Consider the following 26,706-nt stretch of genomic DNA (forward strand, 5'->3'; position numbering starts at 1 on the left):
CTTTTATGCTTTATGATAATCCATTTACTATTCCACTAGAGAATTTTTCTTACCATTGTAAACTTCCATTTTGGGGTTCGCTCGATGAGCCACCAGAGGCTGAGTTCGAGTCTTGATTGACTAGCCTTTGTTACGGTGAAAATAGGGGAGTGAGACAAGGAAGAATAAAGAGCATTCACTTTCCCGCAATTCAGTATTTTGCATTATTTAACGGGAAATGCATAGTAGGCAAGCAAGACAGTAGCATACTTTGTCCGCAAGACTTGATCCTCATTCACACAGCTCTCACTGGTTAAAAGAATTATAACCTTGGAGAGATTGTTGCACGTAGACTTCAGCATAACACTAACAGTGGCTGGTTCTATGGTGGAATTTACGCCGCGCGTTTAGCACGAGGGTTGGGTGTTTCACCTTTGTCCTTTGATCCTATCCTTCCCACGCAGTATTTAGATTTTGACACCTTAAAAGAGCATAAGATTCTCAAGGGAAAGGCTGATAACTTCACTTATAATCTATTGTTTAACCAAACATCTGTTGTGGACACATATTTGCTTGTGCCTGCTCCTTTTGACTATAACAGCAAGGGAAGATATTTTGTTCTTGAGAGCGAGGCTCGAGCTCACAACACAGCAGTGGTGGCAGCACGGCATGCCGAGGCACCCACACTGAGAGCCTCTATGTGCTACCACGCTGACTACTACCCTCCAGGCTACTAATCGATTACCAAGCTAGGCCAAAAGCCTAAGCTTGGGGGAGTACGTGTTCTCACCGACATTACATTCATGTTCACTTATATCATTCTATTTGTCGGTGTTCACACTTTTTCATTGTATCATCCATGCTTAGATTTATTTTCTTGCTTTCTTCTTGTGTGTTTGAAAAACTTTAGAAAAAACAAAACCCAAAAAAATTGGTTGTAGTAATTTACTTTCTATGCATGCTTAGTGGCAGTATTAAAAAGAGAAAACCCAAAAAGATTTCCTTGTTCTTCTTTTGCTTGTTGGGAGCTTTCCCGTGTAAATAGTTTTTCTCGTTTTTGCTTATCCCTTTTATTTGCTTGTTCAAGAAAACCAAAAACTCCAAAAATATTTCAGTGTGCTTCTCTGAATTTCTTTTCTTTTTATTCAAGTCTTAATGAGGAGAAGACCACGATGAAATTGTTGAGTGGCTCTCATATGAATAAATGTTGAACTAATAAAGAGCACATTTTACCTTGTCTTCTCATGTTGAATAAAATGTTTGCAGATTCCAGCTTAGTCCACGGCATTCTTGCACTCTTATTAATTTCATATCATTCGGTTGTGCAAGTGAAAGGCGATAATGACGATATTCAATGAACTGGTCGTGGCAAAGAGAAACTGGTATGAACTCGACTTGTTCTATTTGTGTAAATATGTTTAACCTAGTATCCAAGCTTCAGCCCATTATGATTAAACATGTTTGCAATGACAATTAGAGATTATAGTTTTTCATGCCATGCATAGGTAGCTAGGGGTTGATAATGATTTATCTTGGATATCAACATAGCGTTAAAATGATTGTGATGTAGTATGATGATATGGTATCCTCCTCTGAATGTTCGAGTGGCTTGACTTGGCACATTTTCATGCATGTAGTTGAATCAAAACCAACATAGCCTCTATGATATTTATGTTCATGGTGTTCATATCCTACTCATGCTAGTGTCCAATGTTGCTTGTGCATAATGCATGGTTATGATCATTGTTGCTCTCTAGCTGGCCGGTTCTCAATCTAATTGCTAGCCTTCGCCTGTACTAAGTGGGAACTCTGCTTGTACATCAAAAACCTTGAACCCAAAGTTATTCCAGATGACTCCACCATACCTACCTATATGCGGTATTACCCTGCCGTCCTAAGTAAGTTTGCATGTGCCACCTGTAAAAACTTTTAAAAATTGTTCTTTTTGTGTGCCTGGATCGTTCATGGAACGACAGGAGGTGGTCGATATCTTCCATGCTAAGCGGGTTATTCTCAGGTCGAGTGTTTATTCACTCGCCATCACACGAGAAAATGGGCGGTAATAGGGATGCCCAGTCCCAAACTGCAAACATGAAAAAGAGTTTGTCTCTTAAATAATCAAACAAAAACTCCCAATGGAGTCAAAACCTTTACTTTTATCGCTTGCGAACCACCACTAGCATGCTTAACATTGAAGATGTTGATAACTGATGGTCATGAAGTGAATAAGAAGGGTGCATGTCTCAAAATATCATTTACCTCTATTTTAAAACTTGAGCTCTGGCACCTCTGCAAATCACTGCTTCCCTCTGCGAAGGGACTTTCTATTTACTTTTATGTTGTGTCATCACCCTCTAAAAAAACAAGCGCTAGAAACTGAGAGAGGACAGCTGTCATGATTTATGCATTGTGCAAATTTAATGTTGGGTGCATCATGACTGGATCTTTTCTACCATGAATTACAATGTTTAGTCGCTGCTTGAACTTTGGAGGTGCTCTACATTTATGTTTTGCGGTCTCAGAAAGGGCTAGCGAGATACCACTATTGTCATATTATATCATGGTTGTTTTGACAACGTGTTGCCGTTTGAGATATCTTATTATTGCTCGCTAGCTGATTATGTCAGTGATATGAGTTAATATAATCTTTAAGTGTTATTGTCGATATGGTTAATTATGATGCTGGTTGAAAACCTGGGTGTTGTTTAAGCCTATTTATGCAAACAAGAGCAAAAGAGTTCGTAAAAGTTTTCCTTTCTCACTTTCAGTTTATCAACCGAATTGCTTGAGTACAAGCAAAGGTTTAAGCTTGGGGGAGTTGATACGTCTCCAACGTATCTACTTCTCCTCACACTTTTCCTCTTGTTTTGGACTCTAATTTGCATGATTTGAATGAAACTAACCCCGGACTGACGCTGTTTTCAGCAAAACTACCATGGTGTTGTTTTTGTGCAAAAATAAAAGTTCTCGGAATAAAATGAAACTTTGCGAGGATTTTTTATGGAATAAAAGAGAATTACTGGAGCCAAGACCCACCAGAGAGGGGCCCCTAGGTGCGCACAACCCACTAGGGCGCGCCCCCCTCTCCTGGCGCGCCCAGGTGGGTTGTACCCACCTGGTGGCCCCGCAGGCGATCCCCTGATACTATAAAATCACATATTTCCAGAAAAAAATCAAGGAGAAAGAATCATCGCGTTCCACGAGATGGAGCCGCCGCCAAGCCCTGTTCTTCCTCGGGAGGGCGGATCTGGAGTCCGTTTGGGGCTCCGGAGAGGGGGATCTTCGTTCTTCGTCATCACCAACTCATCTCCATCGCCAATTCCATGATGCTCCCCACCGGGAGTGGGTATTTCCTTCATAGGCTCGCTGGTCGGTGAGGAATTGGATGAGATTCATCATGTAATCGAGTTAGTTTTATTAGGGCTTGATCCCTAGTATCCACTATGTTCTTAGATTGATGTTGCTATGACTTTGCTATGCTTAATGCTTGTCACTTTGGGCCCGGGTGCCATGAACTCAGATCTGAACCGTTTATGAATTCATTATTATATCCATGTTTTAGATCCGATCTTGCAAGTTATAGTCATCTACTACGTGTTATGATCCGGCAACCCCGGAGTGACAACAACCGGGCCCACTCCCGGTGATGACCGTAGTTTGAGGAGTTCATGTATTCACTATGTGTTAATGCTTTGTTCCGGTTCTCTATTAAAAGGAGGCCTTAATATCCCTTAGTTTTCAATATGGAACCCGCTACCACGGGAGGGTAGGACAAAAGATGTCATGAAAATTCTTTTAATAAAGCATGTATGACTATTTACGGAATATATGCCTACATTATATCGATGAACTGGAGCTAGTGCTGTATCACCCTAGGTTATAACTGTCACATGATGAATATCATCCAACAAGTCACTGATCCAATGCCTACGAATTTATCCTATATCGTTCTTGCTAAGTTACTACTGCTATCGTTACTGTTGCACTTGCTACAAAATTATTGCTATCACTGTTACTCTTACTGCTGCTGTTGTCACTATTATCAAAACTGTCAAACTACTTTGCTATTGATCACTTTGCTGTAGATAATTAATCTCTAGGTGTGGTTCAATTGACAACTCAGCTACTAATACCTTCAAATATTCTTTGGCTCCCCTTGTGTCGAATCTATATATTTGGGTTGAATACTCTACCCTCGAAAACTGTTGCGATCCCCTATACTTGTGGGTTATCACTTTAATGTTGAGATCACTTGCATGATTATCCTCTTACCAAGGTCCACCTAGATTGCGTGGCCATGGATCACCACCAGTTTACTACTATCGATTATCCTAACATCCCTATTCCATATAACCTGGTTTTTAGTGTGAGAACTCGTGATATTATTCCATTGCATGCTCTTGCTTTGTTTGACCGTGTTGCCAGGGGCAGATATAGGATTATGCCTGCGGATATCATTGCCTACCGGAACGACCAGGCTACAGCAGAGGAGGAGCCTCAGCAGTGGGATCCGTGGATGCCCGCTCCTCAGCACCCCAACTACTATCCAGGCTACTGACTGCTTACCAAGTTAGGCCAAAAGTCTAAGCTTGGGGGAGTATGTATTCCCACCGACATTACATTCATGTTCACACATTTCATTCCAGTTGTCGGTGTCCACACTTTTTCATTGTATCATCCATGTTAATTCATTTTCTCGGTTTCTTCTTGTGTGTTTGAAAAACCTTTAGAAAAACCGAAAAATTAGTTTTAGTTAGCTTACTTTATATGCATGCTTAGCTATAGTACTAAAAAGAAAACCCAAAAAGACGTCCTTGTTCTTATTTTACTTGTTGGGAGCTTTCCCGTGTAAATAGTTTTTCTCGTTTTTGCTCTCCCCTTTATTTGCTTGTTTAAGAAAACCAAAAACTCCAAAAATATTTCAGTGTGTTTCTATGAATTTCTTTTCTTTTTATTCGAGTCACACCGAGGAAAAGACCACGTTGAAAATGTTGAGTGGCTCTCATATGCATAATTGTTGATCTAACGAGAGCCCATATTACCTTGTCTCCTCCTGTTGAATAAAATGTTTGCAGATTCCAGCTTAGTCCATGGCACTCTTGCACTATTATTATTTTCACATCGTTCGGTCATGCAAGTGAAAGGAAATAATGACCATATTTGATGAACTGGTCATGGTAGAGAGAAACGGTATGAACTCGACTTGTTCTGTTTTCGTAAATATGTTTAACCTAGTATCCATGATTCAGCCAGTTATGATTAAACATGTTTGCAATGACAATTAGAGATTATAGTTTCTCATGCCATGCATAAGTAGCTAGGAGTGGATAATGATTTATCTTGGATATCAACATTGCGTTAAAATGATTGTGATGTAGTATGATGATATGGTATCCTCCTCTGAATGTTCGAGTGGCTTGACTTGGCACACGTTCATGCATGTAGTTGAATCAAAACCAACATAGCCTCTATGATATTTATGTTCATGGTGTTCATATCCTACTCATGCTAGTGTCCACTGTTACTTATGCATAATGCATGTTCATGACCGTTGTTGCTCTCTAGCTGGCCGCTTCTCAATCTAATTGCTAGCCTTCGCCTGTATTAAGTGGGAATTCTGCTTGTACATAAAAAAACCTTGAACCTAAGTTATTCCAGATGAGTCCACCATACCTACCTATATGAGGTATTACCCTGCCGTCCTAAGTAAATTTGCATGTGCCACCTCTAAAAAACTTTAAATAAATATCCTTTTGTGTGCCTGGATCATTCATGAAACGACAGGAGTTGGTCGGTATCTTCCATGCTAAGCAGGTTATTCTCGGGATGAGTGTTTATTCACTCACCATCGCACGAGAAAAGGGCGGTAATAGGGATGCCCAGTCCCAAACTGCAAACAGAAAAATCTTACAAATAATCAAACAAAAACTCCCAATGGAGTCAAAACCTTTACTTTTATCGCTTGGGAACCGCTACTAGCGTGCTTAGCATGGATGATATTGATAACTGATGGTCTTGAAGTAAATAAGAAGGGTCCATGTCTCAAAATATGATTTACCTCTGTTTAAAATTTTGAGCTCTGGCACCGCTGCAAATCACTGCTTCCCTCTGCGAAGGGACTATCTATTTACTTTTATGTTGTGTCATCACCTTCTAAAATAAGCGCCAGAACCTGAGAGCACTGCTGTCATGCTGATGCATTGTGTGTAGCTAATGTTGTATGCATAATGACTGGATCTTTTCTACCATGAATTACAACGTTTAGTTGCTGCTTGAACTTTGGAGGTGCTCTGCATTTATGTTTTGCGGTCTCAGAAAGGGCTAGCAAGATACCACTATTGTCATATTATATCATGGTTGTTTTGACAACGTGTTGCCATTTGAGATATCTTATTATTGTTCGCTAGCTGATTATGTTATTGATATGAGTTAATATAATTTTTAAGAGTTATTGTCGGCATGGTTAGTTATAATATTGGCTGAAAACCTGGGTGCTATTTAAGCTTATTTATGCAAATAAGAGCAAAAGAGTTCGTAAAAGTTTTTCTTTTTCACTTTCAGTTTATCAACTTAATTGCTTGAGGACAAGCAAAGGTTTAAGCTTGGGGGAGTTGATACGTTTCCAACGTATCTACTTTTTCTAACGCTTTTACTCTTGTTTTAGACTCTAATTTGCATGATTTGAATGAAACTAACCCCGGACTGACGCTGTTTCAGCAAAACTACCATGGTGTTGTTTTTGTGCAGAAATAAAAGTTCTCGGAATGGAACGAAAGTTTGCTAGGAATATTTATACAATAAAAGAGAATTTCTGGAGCCAAGAATCACCTGAGGGGGTCACCTGGGTGGGCACAACCCACCAAGGAGCGCCTGCCCACCCCCCCAAGCGCGCCCAGATAAAATCAGGGAGAAAGAATTATCATGATTCACGAGACGGAGCCGCCGTTACCTCCTGTTCTTCATCGGGAGGCCAGGTCTGGAGTCCGTTTGGGGCTCCGGAAAGGGGGGTCTTCGTTCTTCGTCATCACAAACCCTTCTCCATCGCCGATTCCATGATGCTCCCCACCGGGAGTGAGTAATTTCTTCATAGGCTCGCTGGTCGGTGAGGAGTTGGATGAGATTCATCATGTAATCTAGTTAGTTTTGTTAGGGCTTGATCCCTAGTATCCACTATGTTATGAGATTGATGTTGCTATGACTTTGCCATGCTTAATGCTTGTCACTTTCACTACAACAAGAACCCCCCTACAACAATGCATAGTTAGCAACGCTTTAAACATACGTTGCTATATATCGGCGGTACAACGCATATATGCGTTGGCAGTATCATCTGTAGCCGGCTATAGGAAGAGCAACAAATATCAGGTGTTGGGAGTCTATGCGTAGCTGCTCGTCAAGGAGAGGGAGGGCGCGTAGTCAGTTCGTCCTCTTACACGTAGTTCCGACTCATGGGCTCTAGAATAAAATAATAACGTTTACATATTATTTAATCATATGGATAAATTATTTTTTCTGTTCTTTTCCGGTAAGCCGTGTGGGAAAATCTAATTTGTAGTGTGCACACCCTGATCGTCCCGTGCGGCGGTTCACTTAAATGTCCGATCTTTTTAGGACAAACCTGATCTATCGTCCCAGAAAAAAAAGCCCTGCTATATCGGTATTAATTGAATGTACAGTCGCGTTGTATGTGTCAAAGGATACCCAGAATAGATTATATATTATACTACTCCCTCTGATAACCTAAAAATCCCCGAAAAAAACCTAAAAATTTGTCGAGAGAAAACTCTGCCATCGAGCAATCCCACCTGCCGCCGCCGCCTCCCGAAGCAGCCAACTCCACCTCAATCCCGACGCGCCGTCCCCCATATTGCACGCCCGGCCGTCTCCGCGGCCGCCCTCCCAGCTCCCTCATATTGCTACGCCGCCGCCGATCCATCTCTCCTTCGATCGCCGCCCCCAAGCAGCCAGGCTCCTCATCCCAGACGCGCCAATCCCCCATACCGAACGCCCAACCGCCCAAAATCCCTCCGCCACCGCCCTTCCCTGGCTCCCTCCACCTAGCCGCGTCGTCGACTTTTGCCGTGCTGACACCGTCCTCCCTGGCTCCCTGTACCTAGCTGCGCGGCCAACCAGCTGTCTGCCAATCGCCGCCTCACCGAGCTGCACCGGAAGCGCCTCTGCATAGGTAACCTTCCCTCACCCTCTTCATCTCTTGTCTGACACTGTCATTTTTCCGCTGGTTTGGTGAATGTGAAAGATGACACTGGAAAAGTAACACCTGAACTGAACTTGATGCGACTAAAGTCAATTCAGTATATCCATCTAGCATAATCATGCACATCCATTGTTCAAGAAAAAAAGTCTTATTTGTAATTTCGTATTTTACTTCCTATAAAGATGATCAATGTTATAAGAAGCTTACTGTTCCACTTAAGTCAGATTTCAGTGTATAACAGAGTATACACATGTTTTCTTGTATGATGTACAATATTGAATTTCAAATAACTTCGCTACTTTACTGTTATTTCGATAAAATCAGAAACCATTGGATGGTTCCACAAGCCAAGGCAAATATATATGGTTATACCCTTACAATTATACAAATGGTCTAAATGTCTGAATAGCACACAAAGTATTTAATGTACAGGGGACAAAACCAGAAAAAAAAAATTATAGATGCTTCTTGCCTATGGTATTGTTTCGCTGGTATATGGCATTAGTCGATGATCCTTCATTCGATGTATCAGTATGTTATGCAACTGAAAGAAAGTGTATGTATATAATGCAGCTGATATATTGAGTTGAGTGTTCTTGAAAAAAAATGAGTTGAGATGGTAGGGGTGTATAATATATCCGAGATCAGCCGTCGGTGTAGCTATTTCATATTAACATCGCAATGTTGTTCAAAGTGGATGAAACCTCAAGTTTATCAGATTCATGTTGGAGACTCTGCTATACATCTTTTTAGATCCTACATGTTCAGTTTTATTAGCCTGTAGTTTTCAAAAAGATTATTGGTGTACCTTTGTTTATCATGTAGTCCTATTACTATAGAACGTATTCTTCTATTGGCAAACCAATCATGCCCCTTGGGAAATATGTGGATGATATGCATGTCCCTGTTGGTTGAGAGAAAATTTGATTGTTAGGGTAGTACGACCCTGTAAGGACTCTGAGAAACATGATGCAATTTTGTTCTTTTCTTTTCAGAATTTCTGTCACATCTGTACCAGCCATATGGCAGTGGCCGCCTAACCTACACCAGCACCAAAGACGCACCCCTGCATAGGTAAGCTTCTCATCCTCTTCATCTCTTGTATGATGTTGTCTCCTTAATATTTGGAAAATATTTATGTCATTGATGATGCAGTTTGCTTAGACAAAGTATAAGTTTGATATTTTTATGGTCTGCTTATGCTTGTTAGACATAACTTATCTTGATTAGTAACTAGAAAATTGGATTAATTAGGGTTCAACCTTGCAATGACCACTGACTCTTTATTGCAGAGTGGGCATGGATGTAGAAATCAGCAAGGTACTTTTGCGTTATCCTAGAGGAAGTAGCCGGTACTTGGCTGGCATAGATGGATTTTTGGAATTTGCATATAAAGATAAGACAGAAGATACCACGATCCTTTGTCCATGTGAAGAATGCGTGCACACTAATGTGTTGTCAAAGAAGGACGTCCGTGATCATTTGATCTGTAATGGAATTCTTCAGAGTTATGACAAATGGGTTTTTCATGGCGAATCTTCAGATGAGCACAATAATGATCAGCAACCACAACCTCAAAATGAACAAATGCTTGCTGACATGCATGGGTTAATTAATGATGCCTTTAGGAATATGTATGATGATGTGCCAATGAGTGAGAGTCCAGATCTACCAAATCAGCATGGACCAAATTTAGAAGCTGAAGAATTTTACAGATTGATCAATGATTCGAAGAAGCCTTTGTGGCCGGGATGTGGATTATCACTGCTATCATTACTTGTGATTTTGTTTAATATAAAATCCATGAACAAATGGTCTGATAAGTCATTTGGAGATCTACTTGACACACTACGCATGGCAATTCCAAACGGAAATGAGCTGCCCCAAAATTTCTATGAGGCTAAGAAGATTGTTTCCAAATTTGGCCTAGATTATAAAAAAATTCATGCTTGACCGAATAATTGCCAGCTGTTCTGGAAAGACACAGAAAATGATGATTTTTGCTCAATATGCAAGGCTTCTAGGTGGAAAGATAAAGAACCGGGAACGAAGTTAACAAAGAAGGAAAGAAAAAAAGCAACACCAAGCAAAGTTTTATGTTACTTTCCAATCAAGGATAGGTTGAAAAGATTGTTCATGTGCAAAGAGACAGCACCTCTTTTGAGGTGGCATGATGAAGAGCGCATTAAGGATGGCGCACTACGACATCCAGCCGATTCCCCCGCATGGAAGAATTTAGATGAAAGGTACTCAAAAATTGCATCTGATGCCCGTAATTTGCGGATTGGCTTGGCTACTGATGGATTTAATCCCTATGGGATGCTAAGTTGTAGTTATAGTTGTTGGCCAGTTGTTTTGGTCATATATAATCTGCCTCCATGGTTGTGCATGAAAGAATCTTACCTTTTGCTATCTTCGATAATTCCTGGGCCCAAAAGTCCAGGCGATAATATTCATGTCTTTCTCCAGCCACTTTTGGATGACTTGAAAGACTTATTTCAGAATGGAATGCTCATATATGATGTGTCTAAAAATGAAACCTTTACTTTGCGAGCAGTGGTGTTATGGACTATAAATGACTTGCCAGCTTTAGGAATGGTTTCTTCACATAAGGTGCATGGAGAATTTGCATGTCTGCCATGCGGTGCGGATGCGTGGTCCAAACGACTGAAACATGGAAAGAAATCATGCTTTATGGGTCACTGCCAATTTCTGCAGCCTGATCATAAATTTCATTTTGATGAAAAGTCTTTTGATGGAACGGTGGAGCATAGAGCAGAGCCTCGAACTTACTATGGACGTCAGGTTGAAGAAGAAATAAAGGCTCTTGGTGATTTTAAGGAGTCAAAAACTTATAAGGGATTAAGTAGTCTATTTACACTACCCTACTGGGACTATAATCTCCTTCGACATAATCTTGACGTGATGCATATAGAGAAGAATGTGTGTGATAATATTCTGGGTACACTTTTAGGTTTAGATGGGAAGTCAAAAGATAATCTTAGTGCTCGTCTAGATCTTAAAGAAATGAATATTAGAGAGGACCTACATCCAGAGCAACAACCTTCAGGCAAGTTTTACTTACCACCCGCATTATTTACCATGTCCAGAAGTGAGATAAAATTGTTCCTTGAAGTTCTTGAGTCTATAATGGTCCCCGATGGCTATTGTGGAAATATATCTAAATGTGCGAAGTCTGCTGAAGGAAAAATTTCTGGGCTAAAGACACATGACTGCCATGTCCTGCTGCAGCAATTCATGCCTATAGCATTGACGGGTATTCTTCCAGACCATGTCACAACAGTACTATTTGAATTATCTGTTTACTTCCGAGGAATATGTTCAAAAGTTCTCCATGTAAATGAGCTTGACCGTTTGGAAGAATCAATTAGAACCACACTTTGTAAAATGGAGATGATATTCCCTCTTGGGTTTTTCACAGTCATGGTTCATTTAGTTGTCCATTTAGCAACTGAATGTAAACTTGCTGGACCAGTTTGCTATCGATGGGTGTACTTTATTGAAAGGTAACAGTGTGATGCTAAGGAAAGCACAATATTGGAATAAATGATGTCATATGACCTGCTCAATTGATGTTTTGACATGTGTTGCAGGTACCTTGGTAAATTAAAGTCATATGTTCGCAACAAAGCTCGCCCTGAGGGTTCAATTGCTGAATCATATTTGGCGGATGAGTGTATGGCCTTTTGTTCAAGATACTTAGAGGGTTTCTCTACTAAGCACAACCAACCATCAAGGAATAATGACAAACCAAATGAGAATGAATCTGCCATGTATGCAAATGAATCCACATTATTTCCTCCAGTAGGGAATCCATTGGGAAAACCACGCACCTACACCTTGAATGATATGGAGTCCTTACAAGCCCATAGATTTGTGCTCTACAACTGTGATGTTGTCACTCCATATCTCATGTAAATGTCTTCCCTTAACTTGTTAGCATGTTGACTTTTTTGATCTAAAATTGTGTTTATATGTGTTGTAGAGCACATGGTGCTGAACTAAAAAGGAAAAACCGCAACAAGCGCCTAGCACTAAAAACCATTGAGCGCATGCAGCATGCAAACTTCCCCGATTGGTTTAGAGATCATGTAAGTTCCCTGTTATTAGTTTTCCGATTTTGAGTTTATGTTATCTAAGTTCCGTGTTGGTGTAGGTAATGCAGCTAGAGCAGCAAAGGGGTACTGACAGCATTGATGATGATATTAGATGGTTGGCTCGTGGTCCAATTGAGGTTGCACGAAGATACATAGGCTTCTGTACCCGTGGATATAGATTTAGACCCAAGCGTTATGATAAGAAGACTCAAAACAGTGGAGTTGTATTGACCGCAAAAACATCAAGTTATGCTTCTGCAGGTGATACTAACCCTATACTTGGAGATGTCATGTACTATGGGAAGATACTTGACATAATTGAGTTGGATTATTACAGAAAATTTTCGGTGGTGCTATTCAAATGTGAATGGCTTAATAGTACTAAAGAAGAAGAAGTAAAAAAAGGATAGATTTGGTCGTATGCTTGTGAATTTTTCACAAGTCCATAGTGGTGACAAGATAGAGGATGAGCCTTTTGTATTTGCCAATCAAGTTGACCAAGTTTTCTATACGAAAGACCATACAAATCCTGGATGGTCATTTGTGACGAAGGTGACTCCTCGAGACAATTTTGACATGGGTGAAGAATGGAATGATATAGAAAGTGAACCTTATCATGTCAGTAATCTGGGTGAGCTTTTTAATACTGCGCATGGGAATGAAATGTGGACTAGAAGAGATATAGAAGGCACAACTGTAGATCCTATTACAAGTTCTGATCCTGAAGCTTCGGAACTAAATGAAAGGTTTGCTTCTAATGTCTTGTTTTTCACTGCTAGGTTTGCAAATTCTAGCTTATCTTTACAATACTGTAAGATCTACAATTTTGTTAATAAAACATAGTATTTCTGTAGCTGACGCTGCGGTGAAGTTATTTTGAGAGTAATGCCAATGTTGCTGAACAATCATTGAAAGGAGATGCCGTTGAAACGTCATCGTCGAAGCATGTTCTTGAACTTCAATCTATCAGATACAAGTAGCCAAGGAAATACCTCAGTTTGTTAGCACACCTACTTGTCCAAGTCCAGATGAGGGGCATGCATCCTTTTTAGTATTTACCACCATTTCTGCTACCTGTTAAGGTTCACTGCCCCATGTAAATTTCTCCTTGTTCGGTTACAGTTAGGATTCAGTGGTAAGTTATCAGATGTGGCAGTTGTTCATTCAATGTTGAATATACTGGATTTTTTGATTTCTCAGGAATTTGAACACAGTTTGTTTTCTCATGAATTTGAACACAGTTCTTTTCCTTTTTGTTTTGTATCTAACATCTCATATATTTTTTGGATGCCTAGTTTGACATATGGGTGAACAGTAAAATCCTTTCAATTTAAATTATATATAGACTATGTATGAATTATTTAATTCTAGGTATGTCGAGTTGAAATCCAACGAGCTTGCCTTGACCAAGCGTCCTTCATTTCTTGACGGAGTTACAAAAACACACATATACTTGTATTATTTTGTTATTCGATCCCGAGTTCAGTTAATATTCAATTAAAATTTGAGCGACTCATATATATATTTTTCTTTAATTTTCATCTATTTTTGTTTCAAGCTCTTCTACTAACTTCACAAAATGGAAGGGAAAATGTGAGTGAAAATCAAACTTTGCTCATGTTAATAACCGTGATCGGCCGGAGCTGGCGGGTCTCCGAGGCTCCAAGCACCTTGGGAATTAGAGTTATTATCCCGTAGTTGAGCCGGGCGAGGTCACAAGACCCTACGTCATGTATGTGTTCCAAAATGTCTGAAAGAACTGTCATGTATGTGTTCCAAAATGTCTGGAAGAACTTCACCGGGAGGCCACCTAGGCCAGGAGCAAGGCTGGGTTATGCCTTTGATCGCCGCCCACGCGTCCTCAACCGAGAAGGGGGTCGTGAGGGATGCAATTGCGGAGCCTTCGACCATTGGAGATTGCCCTAGAAGTAAGCCGTATTCGCATCGCCCTGGAGTACCCAGCGTTGGGTACCCCTCTGGTGCCAGTAAGCCTCCACGTCTCGACCTTATGCATCGAGCGTTAAGTCGTGTGCGGGGATCGAGGAGTTGCATGTCAATTACCATGCGCGTATGCACCTCTTTCGATGGGACATGCCAATGTGGTGATCCCTCAAAACACGTTCGCACGTGTGTTGACCAAAGGGGGGAGGGCATGTGGGTGGGCCCTCGGATAAGACCAACCTGCATCACTAGACCTAGTCGGATTGTCATCGGGACTGGGGAAGAAGACCCGACCGACTTCTTGGTCTGCAACATAAGGGCGGTGTTGCAAACCAGCGTATGGGTACGATTGTTGCGCGCCACATGGTCATATTATGATCGCACAATCGCAGAAGTGGTTGACACACACTCAGTTATCAGCCATATGAGGCCAAAGAGTTTTGGTATTTTTAGACTGGTAATATTTGCCCACATGCCAAAAAAAAATACTCCCAACTTATTATGATACTTTCTTGACATTGTCATAGTCTTATATTAAGTACGGAGGTAGTAAAGTAGTATATATTATTTAATAATCTCTTTTTATTTTAATTAATTTATCCATACATAAAAAAAAGTTTGAGAGCCCCAAAAAAAGGAGTTTGAGAGTAATGTCGGACGAAATGCTAGTGCAGGTCGACACTATTTCAGCTCCCTCCATTTTTCTATCGGAAAAGGGAAACGTTTCACGCCGGGGCGCCGGTCGAGTCGCCACGCAAGTGTTCGTGAAACGTCACGAGTTAGCCACGTACGTGCTTGCAGCCTATCTTATCCATATCCCTTTCGTCTCCAGAGAGCCCGAACCACATGTTTTCTTCTTCCTCTCCCTTAGATCGTAATCTCCACACAGGCCCGCACAATCACCGTAACCAAGCTACGCGGCCGCATGCTGTAGGGGGGTGCGGCCACTAACGCTGCAAGGTGCGAAGCCAAGGGGCGCTCCTCGCATGGCCGCGCGTCCACCTTCCTTTTCTCACCTCCCACAGCGCCGTGACAACCATGGCCATGGGCGGGTCTGGGAGCTTGGTGGAGCAGCATCATCAGCTGTGGAATATTGGTTGTAGCAAATTCAATCACCGGTGGTAGCAAAAATCTACTACGGTTGCAGCAAAACGGCGTCATCGCCATCACGAGTCGCAGCTGAGATAAGAAGCTTGAAGCTTTTTTCAATGCGGTTGTAACTTTTATAACTGTCGGTTGCAACTTTCGTTTTTCGTCCATGGCTTCGTTTCCACGATTGAAACTTTTTTTATAGTCGGATCAAGCTTTTTTCGTTGCTAGATGAAGCTTTTTTTGTCACCGGTTGTAACTTTTCTTGGTCATCCATACCTCCAGTCGTATACTGGTTGAAGCTTTTTTCATAGCCGGTTGAAGCTTTTCCTATCGCTAGTTGTAGCTTTTTTCGTCATTGGTTGTAGCACTGGGCTTCTCCCCCGGTGCTCGATTTTTTGTTGCAAGCCGCACACCGGGGATGAGCAGCGGCGAGCATGCCGGCAAGCTTCAGTCGTCGCAACCGGAGCTACAATGGTCTCAACAAGAGCTTCAACCGCGGGGTGCGGCTGTTGCACGGGGTAAAGCAACAAGGACGGACGGCGGTGGTTGGGGCTGGTGACTGGGATGGTGGCCGGCGGGGACGAGGGCGGACGGCTGTGACGAGGACGGTGGCCGGCGGGACGAGGGCGGACAGCTGCGACGAGGACGGCAGCTTCGTGGACGAGGGCGGCCGGCGAGCTGGCTGGCATATGGAAGATCACGGGGCAGTGGGGATGAACAGATGGCATGACTTTTTTTTTACCAGCGCAGCAATTGGGGAAGATGCAATCGTGCGACTATTATGAAACGCATCTTACGTCTACGGTACGACCGGCCGAATTATTCGACCGGCGCACCGGCGCAGATCAGTGCCTTTTCTATTTCCCTCGGTTGCTTCCCTCCATTTTTTTCATTTCCCTCCAAAATAAGCTAACTGCCCAAAAATCCTCCGCACCTCTCCCCATCTATCTCAACAGCACAAGTCCTGGGTTTCTCTTCCCCAACACCTCTGCCGGCTGGCGGCGGCAGGCGATTCTCCGCCATCTCTCCGATTGCAGGTTAGTGCCTCCTTCGCACGGCCTCTCTCTTGCATTCGACCTCCTACTGGGCTGATCAGTCCGGCCACCGCGTTCGCGCACCTGTAATCGCTCTGCCATAGCGCGCACAGCGCCGCGTCCTCTGTTCCGGGGTCTTCAACCGGATCAAGCCATCGAGGGCAGCCGCGGCACCCAGCAGCTGGGGAACCCGAAGCGTTGGGCTGGGTCGTCGAGGCAACGCAGGCGTTCGCTCGCTGCTGCCATGTTTCCCATTCCTTGCCTTGCCTTAATACAAATCGGGTTGACTAGAATCAAGGCATGAAACCAGGCAACTAATTAATTAGTTAACCCACCATACCACGCTTCGTCTATTTGGGCCGTGTTCCGCTTGTCGATTTTGTCAGTTAACAGCTGCTGAAGTAGTTCTTCAGTTTCGTCAGTTTAGGTTGTGTTTTTCCCTTTCCGTCAGTTTCGTCAGTAGCAAGTTTCTTCAGTTAGCAGAAAATAAGCTGAGCTGCGACTCGGCGTAGTTTGTTAGCACTTTCCGCGGCCCTGACCTGATCGTGGGATGGCACGAAGGAGACGGTCATGGCCGCATCGCGGGGAGCGCTGGGATGACAGCGCTCACGACCCGGACGTGCCTTGTTTCTTGTTTTTCAGTTGGTCTCTCTAATTGCTGAATAAGAAGGAATAGAGAGCAGAAAGTTGTGAGGTTGAACGCGGCACAAAACTCCATTGGCTCCCTCGTGTGAGCTCGAGCGCTAGGTCTGACAGATTTGCTGGTCTAAGGAGTAGTTAATTGCAAGTCTAACTAGCACGTGACAATCTGCATTAGCTTGTGGGTCAATGTTGTGAAATGTATTACTACTTGATCAGTGGTATATGTAGACCAGTGCTCAACTACATGCTAGTTTGACTAAATTTACAATGTTTTTAACTTTATGTTTTGGTTTTCTCATGGAGCAGATATGACACGAAGTAAACTTCATGTTGTTGAATGCAATGATGAATACATGGCGGAGGAACATATTGAACATGAGAATGCCATGCCTAAAGATGCTGATTCATCTCATGTTCAACCATCATCTTGTAATAGCGAAGAAGGCTTGACTGATAGTGAAGATGAAGAGGACCAGGATGACAGTGCTGCTAATGAACAAGGTAATTACCTTTTGATACTCTGCTAGATATTCTGAAAAATTAGAATCAACAATTGCACTGCCATCTTCTACAGAACAGAACAGAACAGAATGGTAACTTTTTAGTTTTGATGGTGTGTAGTGTGGCTGTGAGGACTATGATCATCAGAACAACTAAAACTAAACCATGTACTATATGGAATAAAAGCATTGCACTTCCTACTTTTTACTTGGCTAGCTACACTAACTGTTGGGCAAAAGGCTTCAGCAAGCAACAGTACACTGCATCCTGTCTTTGCATTGCCGTAAGATTCACCGTTGTTTATGTGTGGTTAACTACAAGTGTTTTGGTAATTTATCCATGATCAGATGAAGATGGAGAAACAACCAAGCGTGGCAGGACAAGGCTAAAAGAAATATGGAATCTTCCAAAAGGGCAGAGAATTGTGGTCCAGTGCAATGAACTAAACCAGCCAATTGGAACAGAAGCTGGACGTCTTGCGAATTTTCTTGGCACGGTTGCTAGGAATGGAAAATTGTGTAGTTTGAGCTACAAGGACTGGAGAAAACTAATAGGAGAGAGAGAAAAAAGACCAATGAACAAAGAAACAAAAGTGATATACTAGCGCAAGTAAAGGTATATATCGAATACATTAAATCTCTTTTGCTAACATCATTATGCTTTACGTGGCGCTATCATAAGCATTGTTTTGTTTGAAATGTAGATGAGATTTCTTACCCTTCTCGCTTGGAAAAGTATATATTAAAGAAAATTGGAGATAGATGGAGGCAACATAAGTCAGATCTGAAAGCACTGTATTTTGATGCAAATAAGAGCATGGAAGCGAATAACACCAATGTTCCAAAGGGTGTGATTAAGGATCAGTGGATTACTCTGGTCAATAATTCGATGACCCCAAAGGCACAGGTACATATAAACTTGCCAGATTTGTTATGTACATGTTGCTCAGTCATGGTATGAAATTATGAAAATACATGTGCGTATATTATACAATTTTTTGACAGGGGATAAGTGAGAAAAATAGGAACAACTGTGCGATGAGGAAGTCGAAACACACGGCTGGAACTAAGAGTTTTCCACGAGTTAGAGAACAGCTGGTCAGTTTACGAGAACTCGAACTATATGCATCTACATCCCATTTGTACTGCAGGTCTTTAATAAATTAACCGTTTGACCAATAGAGACTAAAGGATCCGGAAAAGAAGTACCCCCACAGGGTTGTCTTATACATGCATACCCATCAGCACAAAAGCGACAAGAAAATGAATGAACAAGTGGTATCATATTGACTCTCTTTTATCTAAAATTATAATGTTGTTTACCACATTGTTCTGACATACAGTATTCATGTATATAGGTTGATTTGAAGAAACGGATAGCAGCGAATCCAGATTTAGTAGATACTAGTAGAGGAAAGACAGCATGGAAAGGAGATGTTTTGAATGCAGTACTTGGCGCAGACAAGCCTGGACATGTACATGGCCTCGGACTAGTTCCGAATCCAAATCAAGTCTTTGATGTGTCAACTTCACGCCACTTTCAGAATATACACCTTAGTTCATTGGAGGATACATCGAATGAAGATCTTTTGGCTGTCAGACTTAAGATGGAGAAGTTGGAGAAAAGAGTGGAAAACCAAGATGCCGAAATTCTGGAACTAAAAGGGAAGACAAAAAACTCTGAAGGACAGGTAAATTCGAAGAATTTCTCCATTATTCAATACATGTACTAATTTTTAGGTTCTAGTTACAGGGTTCTTTGGATCAGATATCTAAATCTCGAGATGTTCCTTCTATTGCTAAGACAATTTCAAAGAGAAAAGTATGTGTCTTTACAAAGGTTTAACAATTTTTTTGATGCCATTTTACAAGTATGTTCTTAGTCTTGTTTGGTTTCAATCAACAGAGAATTTATGGCGACGGTCATAGTCAACAACTTGGTACTGTTGGGCAGCAGAATAATGTGAAGGTAGTGTATGGATGCATTAGTATATTTCTGTTTGCTTTTTATAGAAATTAATCATCTCTTGCTATTCATTACAGAGCAAGGAAACATTTCTCGATGACAGGGAGATGCAACCATCATACAAACGTCCTGCTGTGGATAGGTATGCTCATTTATATATTGTTTGGAATCGAGCATGGTTGAGTAGCAATTAGAATTACTCGCACATTTTGCAGTATGAATGTTTATTATTTTTCTTGGCAATCTTGTAATATATCTTTGTCACAGAGCAATGAGTCTTTCATCCAGGATGAAAATGTGCAACAAGAGAAGGAAAACACTAGTGCAGATAAGGTTAGTAACTCCTTCCTTTTCTCAACTTATTAGCAATATCAAGAATCATGAGAAGATTACCATAAGAACTTTCATGCTAATACACCAATGAAATCAAATCTAAAACAACAGATACTCCTTGCGCAGCTGTTGTTACTTCTTTTCATTAGGTGCTTATCTTCTATATGCTTATTTATTCACAGCTCTGAATCCATTTCAAAACTAGCAAAATATATTTATCTTTAGAATGCTTGCCATTATTCAATACATGTACTAATTGTTAGGTTCTCGTCACAGGGTTCTTTGGGTGAGGAGTCTACATCTCAAGATGCTCTTTGTGTTGGCAAGACAAATTCAAAACAGAAAGTATTTACCTATAGAATGTTCTAATAATATGTTGAAGTCATTTAAATAAATATGATCATTTCCCTTTTTGGTTTCAATCAACAGACAGTATATAGCGATAGTCGTAGTCAACAACTTGGCACCGTTGGGCCGCAGAATAATGCGATGGTAGTGTATGGATGCATCAATATGTTTTTGTTTGCTTTTAGAGAAATTAATCATCTCTTGCCATTCATTACAGAGCAAGGAAAACTTTCTCTATGACATGGAGATGCAACCATCAAACAAACGTCCTTCTAAGGATAAGGTATGCTAATTTATATACTGTTTGGTGTCCAATATGGTTGAGCAACAATTAATTTTTACTTCCTCTTCTCATGGTAGGAATGTTTAGTATAGTTCTTTCGAATCTTATATAAATCTTCTGTCACAGAACAAAGATACTTCTATCCATGATGAACATGTGCAACAAGAGAAGGCAAACACTAGTGCAGATAAGGTTAGTGCACTCCGTATCTTTTAAACTTCTAAAGCTTCTTTTCACTATGCATCTCTGCTCTCTTGCTCCAAGAAATTTATTGCACATTTCCAGCGAATACTCATGCTAGAAATGAAGTCTGACATAAATAACAGTTTCAATGTTGAGTAGAAATATCTTAGATACGAATCTAAGAGATAAAATTGAGTTAGTTTCACCAAGTTGAAAAATCTCTGCACATTTCTATTTTAGCCTTTCGTTTGCATAATGTTGCAGACCTTGTACATGAAAAGCCAATTATTAAACTGCTGTGTAGATTTGCTAAAAAATACATTGCTAGCCGCAGTAGTTCTTAACATAACAGAGAGTATATGTGGCATTATAGATGTAGTCTTATTGCACAACATGACATGCCAACATTTACTCAAAAAATATGCTTGCACTATTAAATTGATCTCCAACTTAACAAACACGTGTCAACGGGTTAGAGAATACTCTGCGTATGGCAGATTCTGATTCATCGTGTGTACATCTATATTCAGTTTTTCCTTCTGAAGTTGGTCTGATTATTTTGCATCTTGCCATTAGCTTCGTTGCCAGAACACTAGTAAGATCTCAAGAGGAGCTAATGCAACAAAGCATGCCAATGTATGACATAAATTTTCTCAATCTTATTCTTCTCTGTTTCAGTTCTTAAGCTTCAATTATATTGCATACTAATGTTGCACAAAATATATTCTACAGAAACAACAATGCAGTACAACAAATTGCCTGGGTGCCGACTCGATAGATGTATGGGTATTAAGTTTATGTTATGCATGATTATCTGCAAGTTTTAAATTGCTTATATTAGAAATTGTTTTCTGGTACAAATAGGTTGGCACTGTAGTCTTTTTGAAGAGCTTGGGAAATCCAAACAGGAATGTTGCTCTTGGTACGCTCCAAAGCATGGACCCAGAATATAAAGTTGAGGGTGTTCATCTTGGTAACCAATTCTGGGCAGTGCGAGTTGATGCTACATTAGCAAAATCTGATCAGTTGATACGACCACTAAAAAAGGTCAACATTATTGGTCATGCAGCAGGATTAATTATCGCATGGCCTTCAACCTTTGTATGTTGCTCCTCTAATTTTGCTGCTCTTAACCATATTTTCTCTACAATATGGTTACTGATCTTATTCCTTTATTTTGTAGATTGCTAAGATAAAATTGATGATGTATGGCCCAGATGTTGATTGCAAGGTGGACAATGGGCTCCTATTTGTTAGTCTTGTGTAGTGTTTTAGGATGTCATTTCTAGTGTCAATGTTTCAAACATTATGTTTTAGAATGGTTGTGGCGTTGATTGAAACGTCCAGACTTAGGGTACTATGTAGTATCACTTATTGTAACCTTGGGATCATGTTATTTGTAATGCAACAAAGTCAATTTAATATACGAGACCTTTATGTTCATTATATTGTGGCTCCATGCATTGTCAGCTTTGCCAATGTTATTGTAGATCACAATATATGAAATACCATTAGTAGTTCATGATAGAGCAATGCTTCTATACGTTGCAAAGTTCTATTTATGTCTATTTGAATCTCATTTGTACAGTGTGCAGCAACACAAATGAACTGTTGCTATGTTCTAGTTCTATACGTTGCTAATCTGCAACGCTTTTTCACACTCTTTACCAACGCATTTATATATGTTGTTGTAGACTCTTGCAACGCTGCCTACGGCAACGCATATTAATCCGTTGGTAAAGCCCGTAGCAACACATATATGGGCATATAACAACGCATCGATGCATTGCTATAGGGGGGTTCTTGTTGTAGTGTTTTGGTCCGGGTGCCATGATTTCAGATCTGAACCGTTTATGTTATCATTATATCCATGTTCTAGATCCAATCTTGCAAGTTATAGTCACCTACTACGTGTTATGATCCGGCAACCCCGGAGTGACAATAGTCGGGACCACTCCCGGTGATGACCGCAGTTTGAGAAGTTCATGTATTCACCGTGTGCTAATGCTTTGTTCCGATTCTCTATTGAAAGGAGGCCTTAATATCCCTTAGTTTCCAATTGGACCCCGCTGCCACGGGAGGGTAGGACAAAAGATGTCATCATGCAAGTTCTTTCCATAAGCACGTATGACTATTTACAGAATACATGCCTACATTATATTTATAAACTGGAGCTAGTGCCGTATCGCCCTAGGTTATGACTCTCACATGATGAATATCATGTAACAAATTACCGATCCAATGCCTACGAATTTATCTTATATTGTTCTTGCTAAGTTACTACTACTATCTTTACTATTGCAGTTGCTACAAAAATAATGCTACCACTGTTACTGTTACTATTGCTGCTGTCGCTATTATCAAAACTATCAAACTACTGTGCTACTGATCACTTTGTTGCAGATAATTAATCTCCAGGTGTGGTTGAATTGACAACTCAGCTGCTAATACTTGCAAATATTCTTTGGCTCCCCTTCTGTCGAATCTATAAATTTGGCTTGAATACTCTACCCTCGAAAACTATTGCGATCCCCTATACTTGTGGGTTATCAAGTGCCCAAAGAAATTATGCTACCTCTAAAAGGAATTCTTAGCAGTTGTGTTTGCTTGTGATAAATTCAGATTTTACATTATTGATTCTAAAGTAATTGTTCACACTGATCATGTTGCTATTAAATACCTTATGGAAAAGAAATATGCTAAACCTAGACTCATTAGGTGGGTTCTTTTGCTACAAGAATTCGATCTACATATCACTGATAGGAAGGAATTAAGCTGAGAACCCAATAGCTGACAACTTGTCTAGGTTAGGAAATATTCTTGATGACCCACTACCTATTGATGATAGCTTTCCCGATGAACAACTAGCTGTCATAAATGCTACTCGTAATACTCCTTGGTATGCAGACTATGCTAATTACATTGTTGCTAAATTTATACCACCTAGTTTCACATACTACTAGAAGAAAAAGCTTTTCTTTGATTTAAGACATTACTTTTGGGATGACCTACATCTTTATAAAGGAGTAGATGGTATCATTAGACGTTGTATACCTGAGCATGAACAAGAACAAATCCTACGAAAGTGTCACTTCGAGGCTTACGGAGGACACCATGCGGGAGACAGAACCGCACACAAGGTATTACAATCTGGTTTTTATTGGCCCACTCTTTTCAAAGATGCTCATAAGTTTGTTCTATCTTGTGATAAATGTCAAAGAATTGGTAATACTAGTAAACGCCAAGAAATGCCTCTGAATTATTCACTTGTTATTGAACCATTTGATGTTGGGACCTTTTCCTTCCTCCAATGGGTATACTCATATTTTAGTTGATGTTGATTACGTTACTAAGTGGTAGAAGCTATTCCAACTAGTAGTGTTGATCACAACACTTCTATTAAAATGCTTAAAGAAGTTATTTTCCTGAGGTTTGGAGTCCCTAGATATTTAATGACATACGGTGGTTCACACTTCATTCATGGCTCTTTCCGTAAACTTCTTGCTAAATTTGATGTTAGCTGTTGGGGATATAACTATTGGATATGACCTGCCCAGGAGGGGCCGGGTCACGCCGCTAGCGGCTTAAATATGAAGAAGCCCGACGAAGCCCAAGAAGACATGAAGATGGCGGTTCATGAAGCGGACTTATTGAAGGCCCAAGACCCAGAGGCGACTTAAGGCCCAAGGGGATGAGCCACCATATGATTAACTTGTATTGTAAGGCAAGCTTAGTAGAAACCGAGATGGTCACGTTTGTGTGAGCCGGCCAGACTCTATAAGCCACCGGGCATCAACCTGTATATAAAGGGGTGACCCGACGGCGGGTTAACTCAAGAAACAACTCATCGAGAACTAGGTCAAGCGTATTCGCTCCCTGGTAATCGAAACCCAAGCAATACAACCTAAAGCAGGAGTAGGCTTTTACCTCGTTGAGAGGGGCCGAACCTGGGTAAACTCTCTGTGTCCTTTGTCACGTTTAACCCCTTCAAGCTAACCTAGCTACGATGGCTCCACACCTAAGTCCTTTCGCTAGGGCATCTGCCGTGTTAAGTCCATGATAGTTGGCGCCAACTGTGGGGCCAGTGCATGGTGGTTTCTAGTTCTTGAAGGGCAGCTTCGCAGGGATCAAGGGATACGCTGTCGGCCGGATGCATAAAAGCCGCCGCGGTAAGCTCTACATCGACGACGTTGGCTGGGGCCCCGAGGCCGGCTCAATCGACTACGGGTACCGGGTCCCCTTTGGCGGAATTCATGTCTTCATTGGCAAGATCGGTGAGTCGGAGCCTGAGCCGGACACCTACACCGACATCATCGAGACGGCTCAGCGTGCATGACCCGCCAAGGTGCAACCCGCCGTGAAGCGCGCCTTTGTGGGTTTTACTCACAGAGTGGATCTTGAGGAATGATCTGTGTCCGGTGGAGAGACGGCCATCTACTCTGGTGATGAGTCCTCAACCGGCGAGATGGATTCCATATATGAATTGCAAGATGGTGGGCTTGGGGGCTGTTCCGATGGCGACAGTATTCGGGACCCCTACGAGCCACCGAACAGAGTTGCGATCTTCATGGCCGGCACACAACCAGTGCTCAATTCGACGAATGTTGTGGCTATGACCTCCAGTTCAATGGCTGCGGTGATGGCCGGAGCGAGCAGCTTTGCGCACTCGCCGGCTCAAGTGTTATCCGAGCTCTTGGAGGCTTTGGCGACCTTATTGGCTGCGGAGGTGACACCAGAAAATCAAGCACAGCATAAGGTGGATGTTGCGAAATTGCGAGATGAGGTAGCTCAAGCCAAGGAGGAATTTAATGCTGAGAATGCTAGGATGGCAATGGAACGAGCCGCTTTGGACCCTGCGACACAAGGATTCAGGCAGAGTCGTTCCGGCTTACCTTGGATCAAAACGCTTCAAACGCCGTCATGAGGAGGAGGCACCAGACCGATCTACCCACAGAGTTTGAGGCTAGGAACCTCTTCAATACACCTGGGGCAGGAACCAGTGACCCACCCATGGTAAACCGGGTTGTCGAGGCTGTTGGGGAACGTAGTAATTTCAAAAAAATTCCGACGCACACGCAAGATCATGGTGATGCATAGCAACGAGAGGGGAGAGTGTTGTCCACGTACCCTCGTAGACCGAGAGCGGAAGCGTTATCACAACGCGGTTGATGTAGTCGTACGTCTTCACGATCCGACCGATCAAGTACCGAACGTACGGCACCTCCGAGTTCAGCACACGTTCAGCTCGATGACGTCCCTCGAACTCCGATCCAGCCGAGTGTTGAGGGAGAGTTTCGTCAGCACGACGGCGTGGTGACGATGATGATGTTCTACCGACGCAGGGCTTCGCCTAAGCACCGCTACGATATTATCGAGGTGTAATATGGTGGAGGGGGGCACCGCACACGGCTAAGAGATCAATAGATCAATTGTTGTGTCTATGGGGTGCCCCCTGCCCCCGTATATAAAGGAGCAAGGGGGAAGGCGGCCGGCCTAGGAGGAGGGCGCGCCAAGGGGGGAGTCCTACTCCCACCGGGAGTAGGACTCCTCCTTTCCTTGTTGGAGTAGGAAAAGGGAATGGAGAAGAAGAAAGAAGGAAGGGGCCGCCCCCCTCCCTAGTCCAATTCGGACTAGTCCATGGGGAGGGGTGCGGCCACCCTTTGGGGCCTTTCTCTCCTTTCCCGTGTGGCCCATTAAGGCCCAATACGAATTCCCGTAACTCTCCGGTACTCCGAAAAATACCCGAATCACTCGGAACCTTTCCGAAGTCCGAATATAGTCGTCCAATATATTGATCTTTACGTCTCGGCCATTTCGAGACTCCTCGTCATGTCCCCGATCTCATCCGGGACTCCGAACTCCTTCGGTACATCAAAACACATAAACTCATAATATAACTGTCATCGTAACGTTAAGCGTGCGGACCCTACGGGTTCGAGAACTATGTAGACATGACCGAGACACCTCTCCGGTCAATAACCAATAGCGCAACCTGGATGCTCATATTGGCTCCCACATATTCTACGAAGATCTTTATCGGTCAGACCGCATAACAACATACGTTGTTCCCTT

General features: G+C 41.9%; 2 protein-coding genes across 9 annotated transcripts; both read left to right on the forward strand.

The window, feature by feature from the left end:
- Window positions 1-7,543: 7,543 nt before the first annotated feature.
- Window positions 7,544-13,508, forward strand: LOC109782707 (uncharacterized). Of its 2 annotated transcripts, none has more exons than XM_040397277.3 (7): window positions 7,544-8,164; window positions 9,190-9,268; window positions 9,487-11,721; window positions 11,809-12,129; window positions 12,201-12,306; window positions 12,372-13,058; window positions 13,156-13,508. In XM_040397277.3, the coding sequence occupies exons 3-6, from the start codon at window positions 10,331-10,333 to the stop codon at window positions 12,720-12,722; spliced, it is 2,169 nt and encodes a 722-aa protein (XP_040253211.1). In that variant the 5' UTR covers window positions 7,544-8,164; window positions 9,190-9,268; window positions 9,487-10,330; the 3' UTR covers window positions 12,723-13,058; window positions 13,156-13,508. The 2 variants fall into 2 exon arrangements, with proteins under 2 accessions (XP_040253211.1, XP_040253210.1); XM_040397276.3 differs by having other exon boundaries at window positions 13,167-13,508.
- A 1,584-nt stretch (window positions 13,509-15,092) lies between these two features.
- Window positions 15,093-22,080, forward strand: LOC109782709 (uncharacterized). Of its 7 annotated transcripts, XM_073503733.1 has the most exons (19): window positions 15,155-16,382; window positions 17,328-17,522; window positions 17,870-18,137; window positions 18,226-18,428; window positions 18,527-18,619; window positions 18,704-18,799; window positions 18,880-19,212; window positions 19,275-19,343; window positions 19,428-19,490; window positions 19,565-19,629; window positions 19,755-19,820; window positions 20,097-20,165; window positions 20,250-20,312; window positions 20,386-20,451; window positions 20,578-20,643; window positions 21,211-21,270; window positions 21,367-21,414; window positions 21,499-21,735; window positions 21,818-22,080. In XM_073503733.1, coding segments are annotated over exons 4-14 (1,008 nt in total). In that variant the 5' UTR covers window positions 15,155-16,382; window positions 17,328-17,522; window positions 17,870-18,137; window positions 18,226-18,338; the 3' UTR covers window positions 20,387-20,451; window positions 20,578-20,643; window positions 21,211-21,270; window positions 21,367-21,414; window positions 21,499-21,735; window positions 21,818-22,080. The 7 variants fall into 7 exon arrangements, with proteins under 7 accessions (XP_073359833.1, XP_073359830.1, XP_073359831.1 ...); XM_073503732.1 differs by having other exon boundaries at window positions 15,093-17,522; window positions 19,269-19,343; XM_073503728.1 differs by lacking the exon at window positions 20,250-20,312 and having other exon boundaries at window positions 15,912-16,382; window positions 19,269-19,343.
- The last annotated feature ends 4,626 nt before the right edge of the window (window positions 22,081-26,706 follow it).

The sequence above is a fragment of the Aegilops tauschii genome, chromosome 7 (assembly GCF_002575655.3).
Source record: "Aegilops tauschii subsp. strangulata cultivar AL8/78 chromosome 7, Aet v6.0, whole genome shotgun sequence".
Lineage (NCBI taxonomy): Eukaryota > Viridiplantae > Streptophyta > Magnoliopsida > Poales > Poaceae > Aegilops > Aegilops tauschii.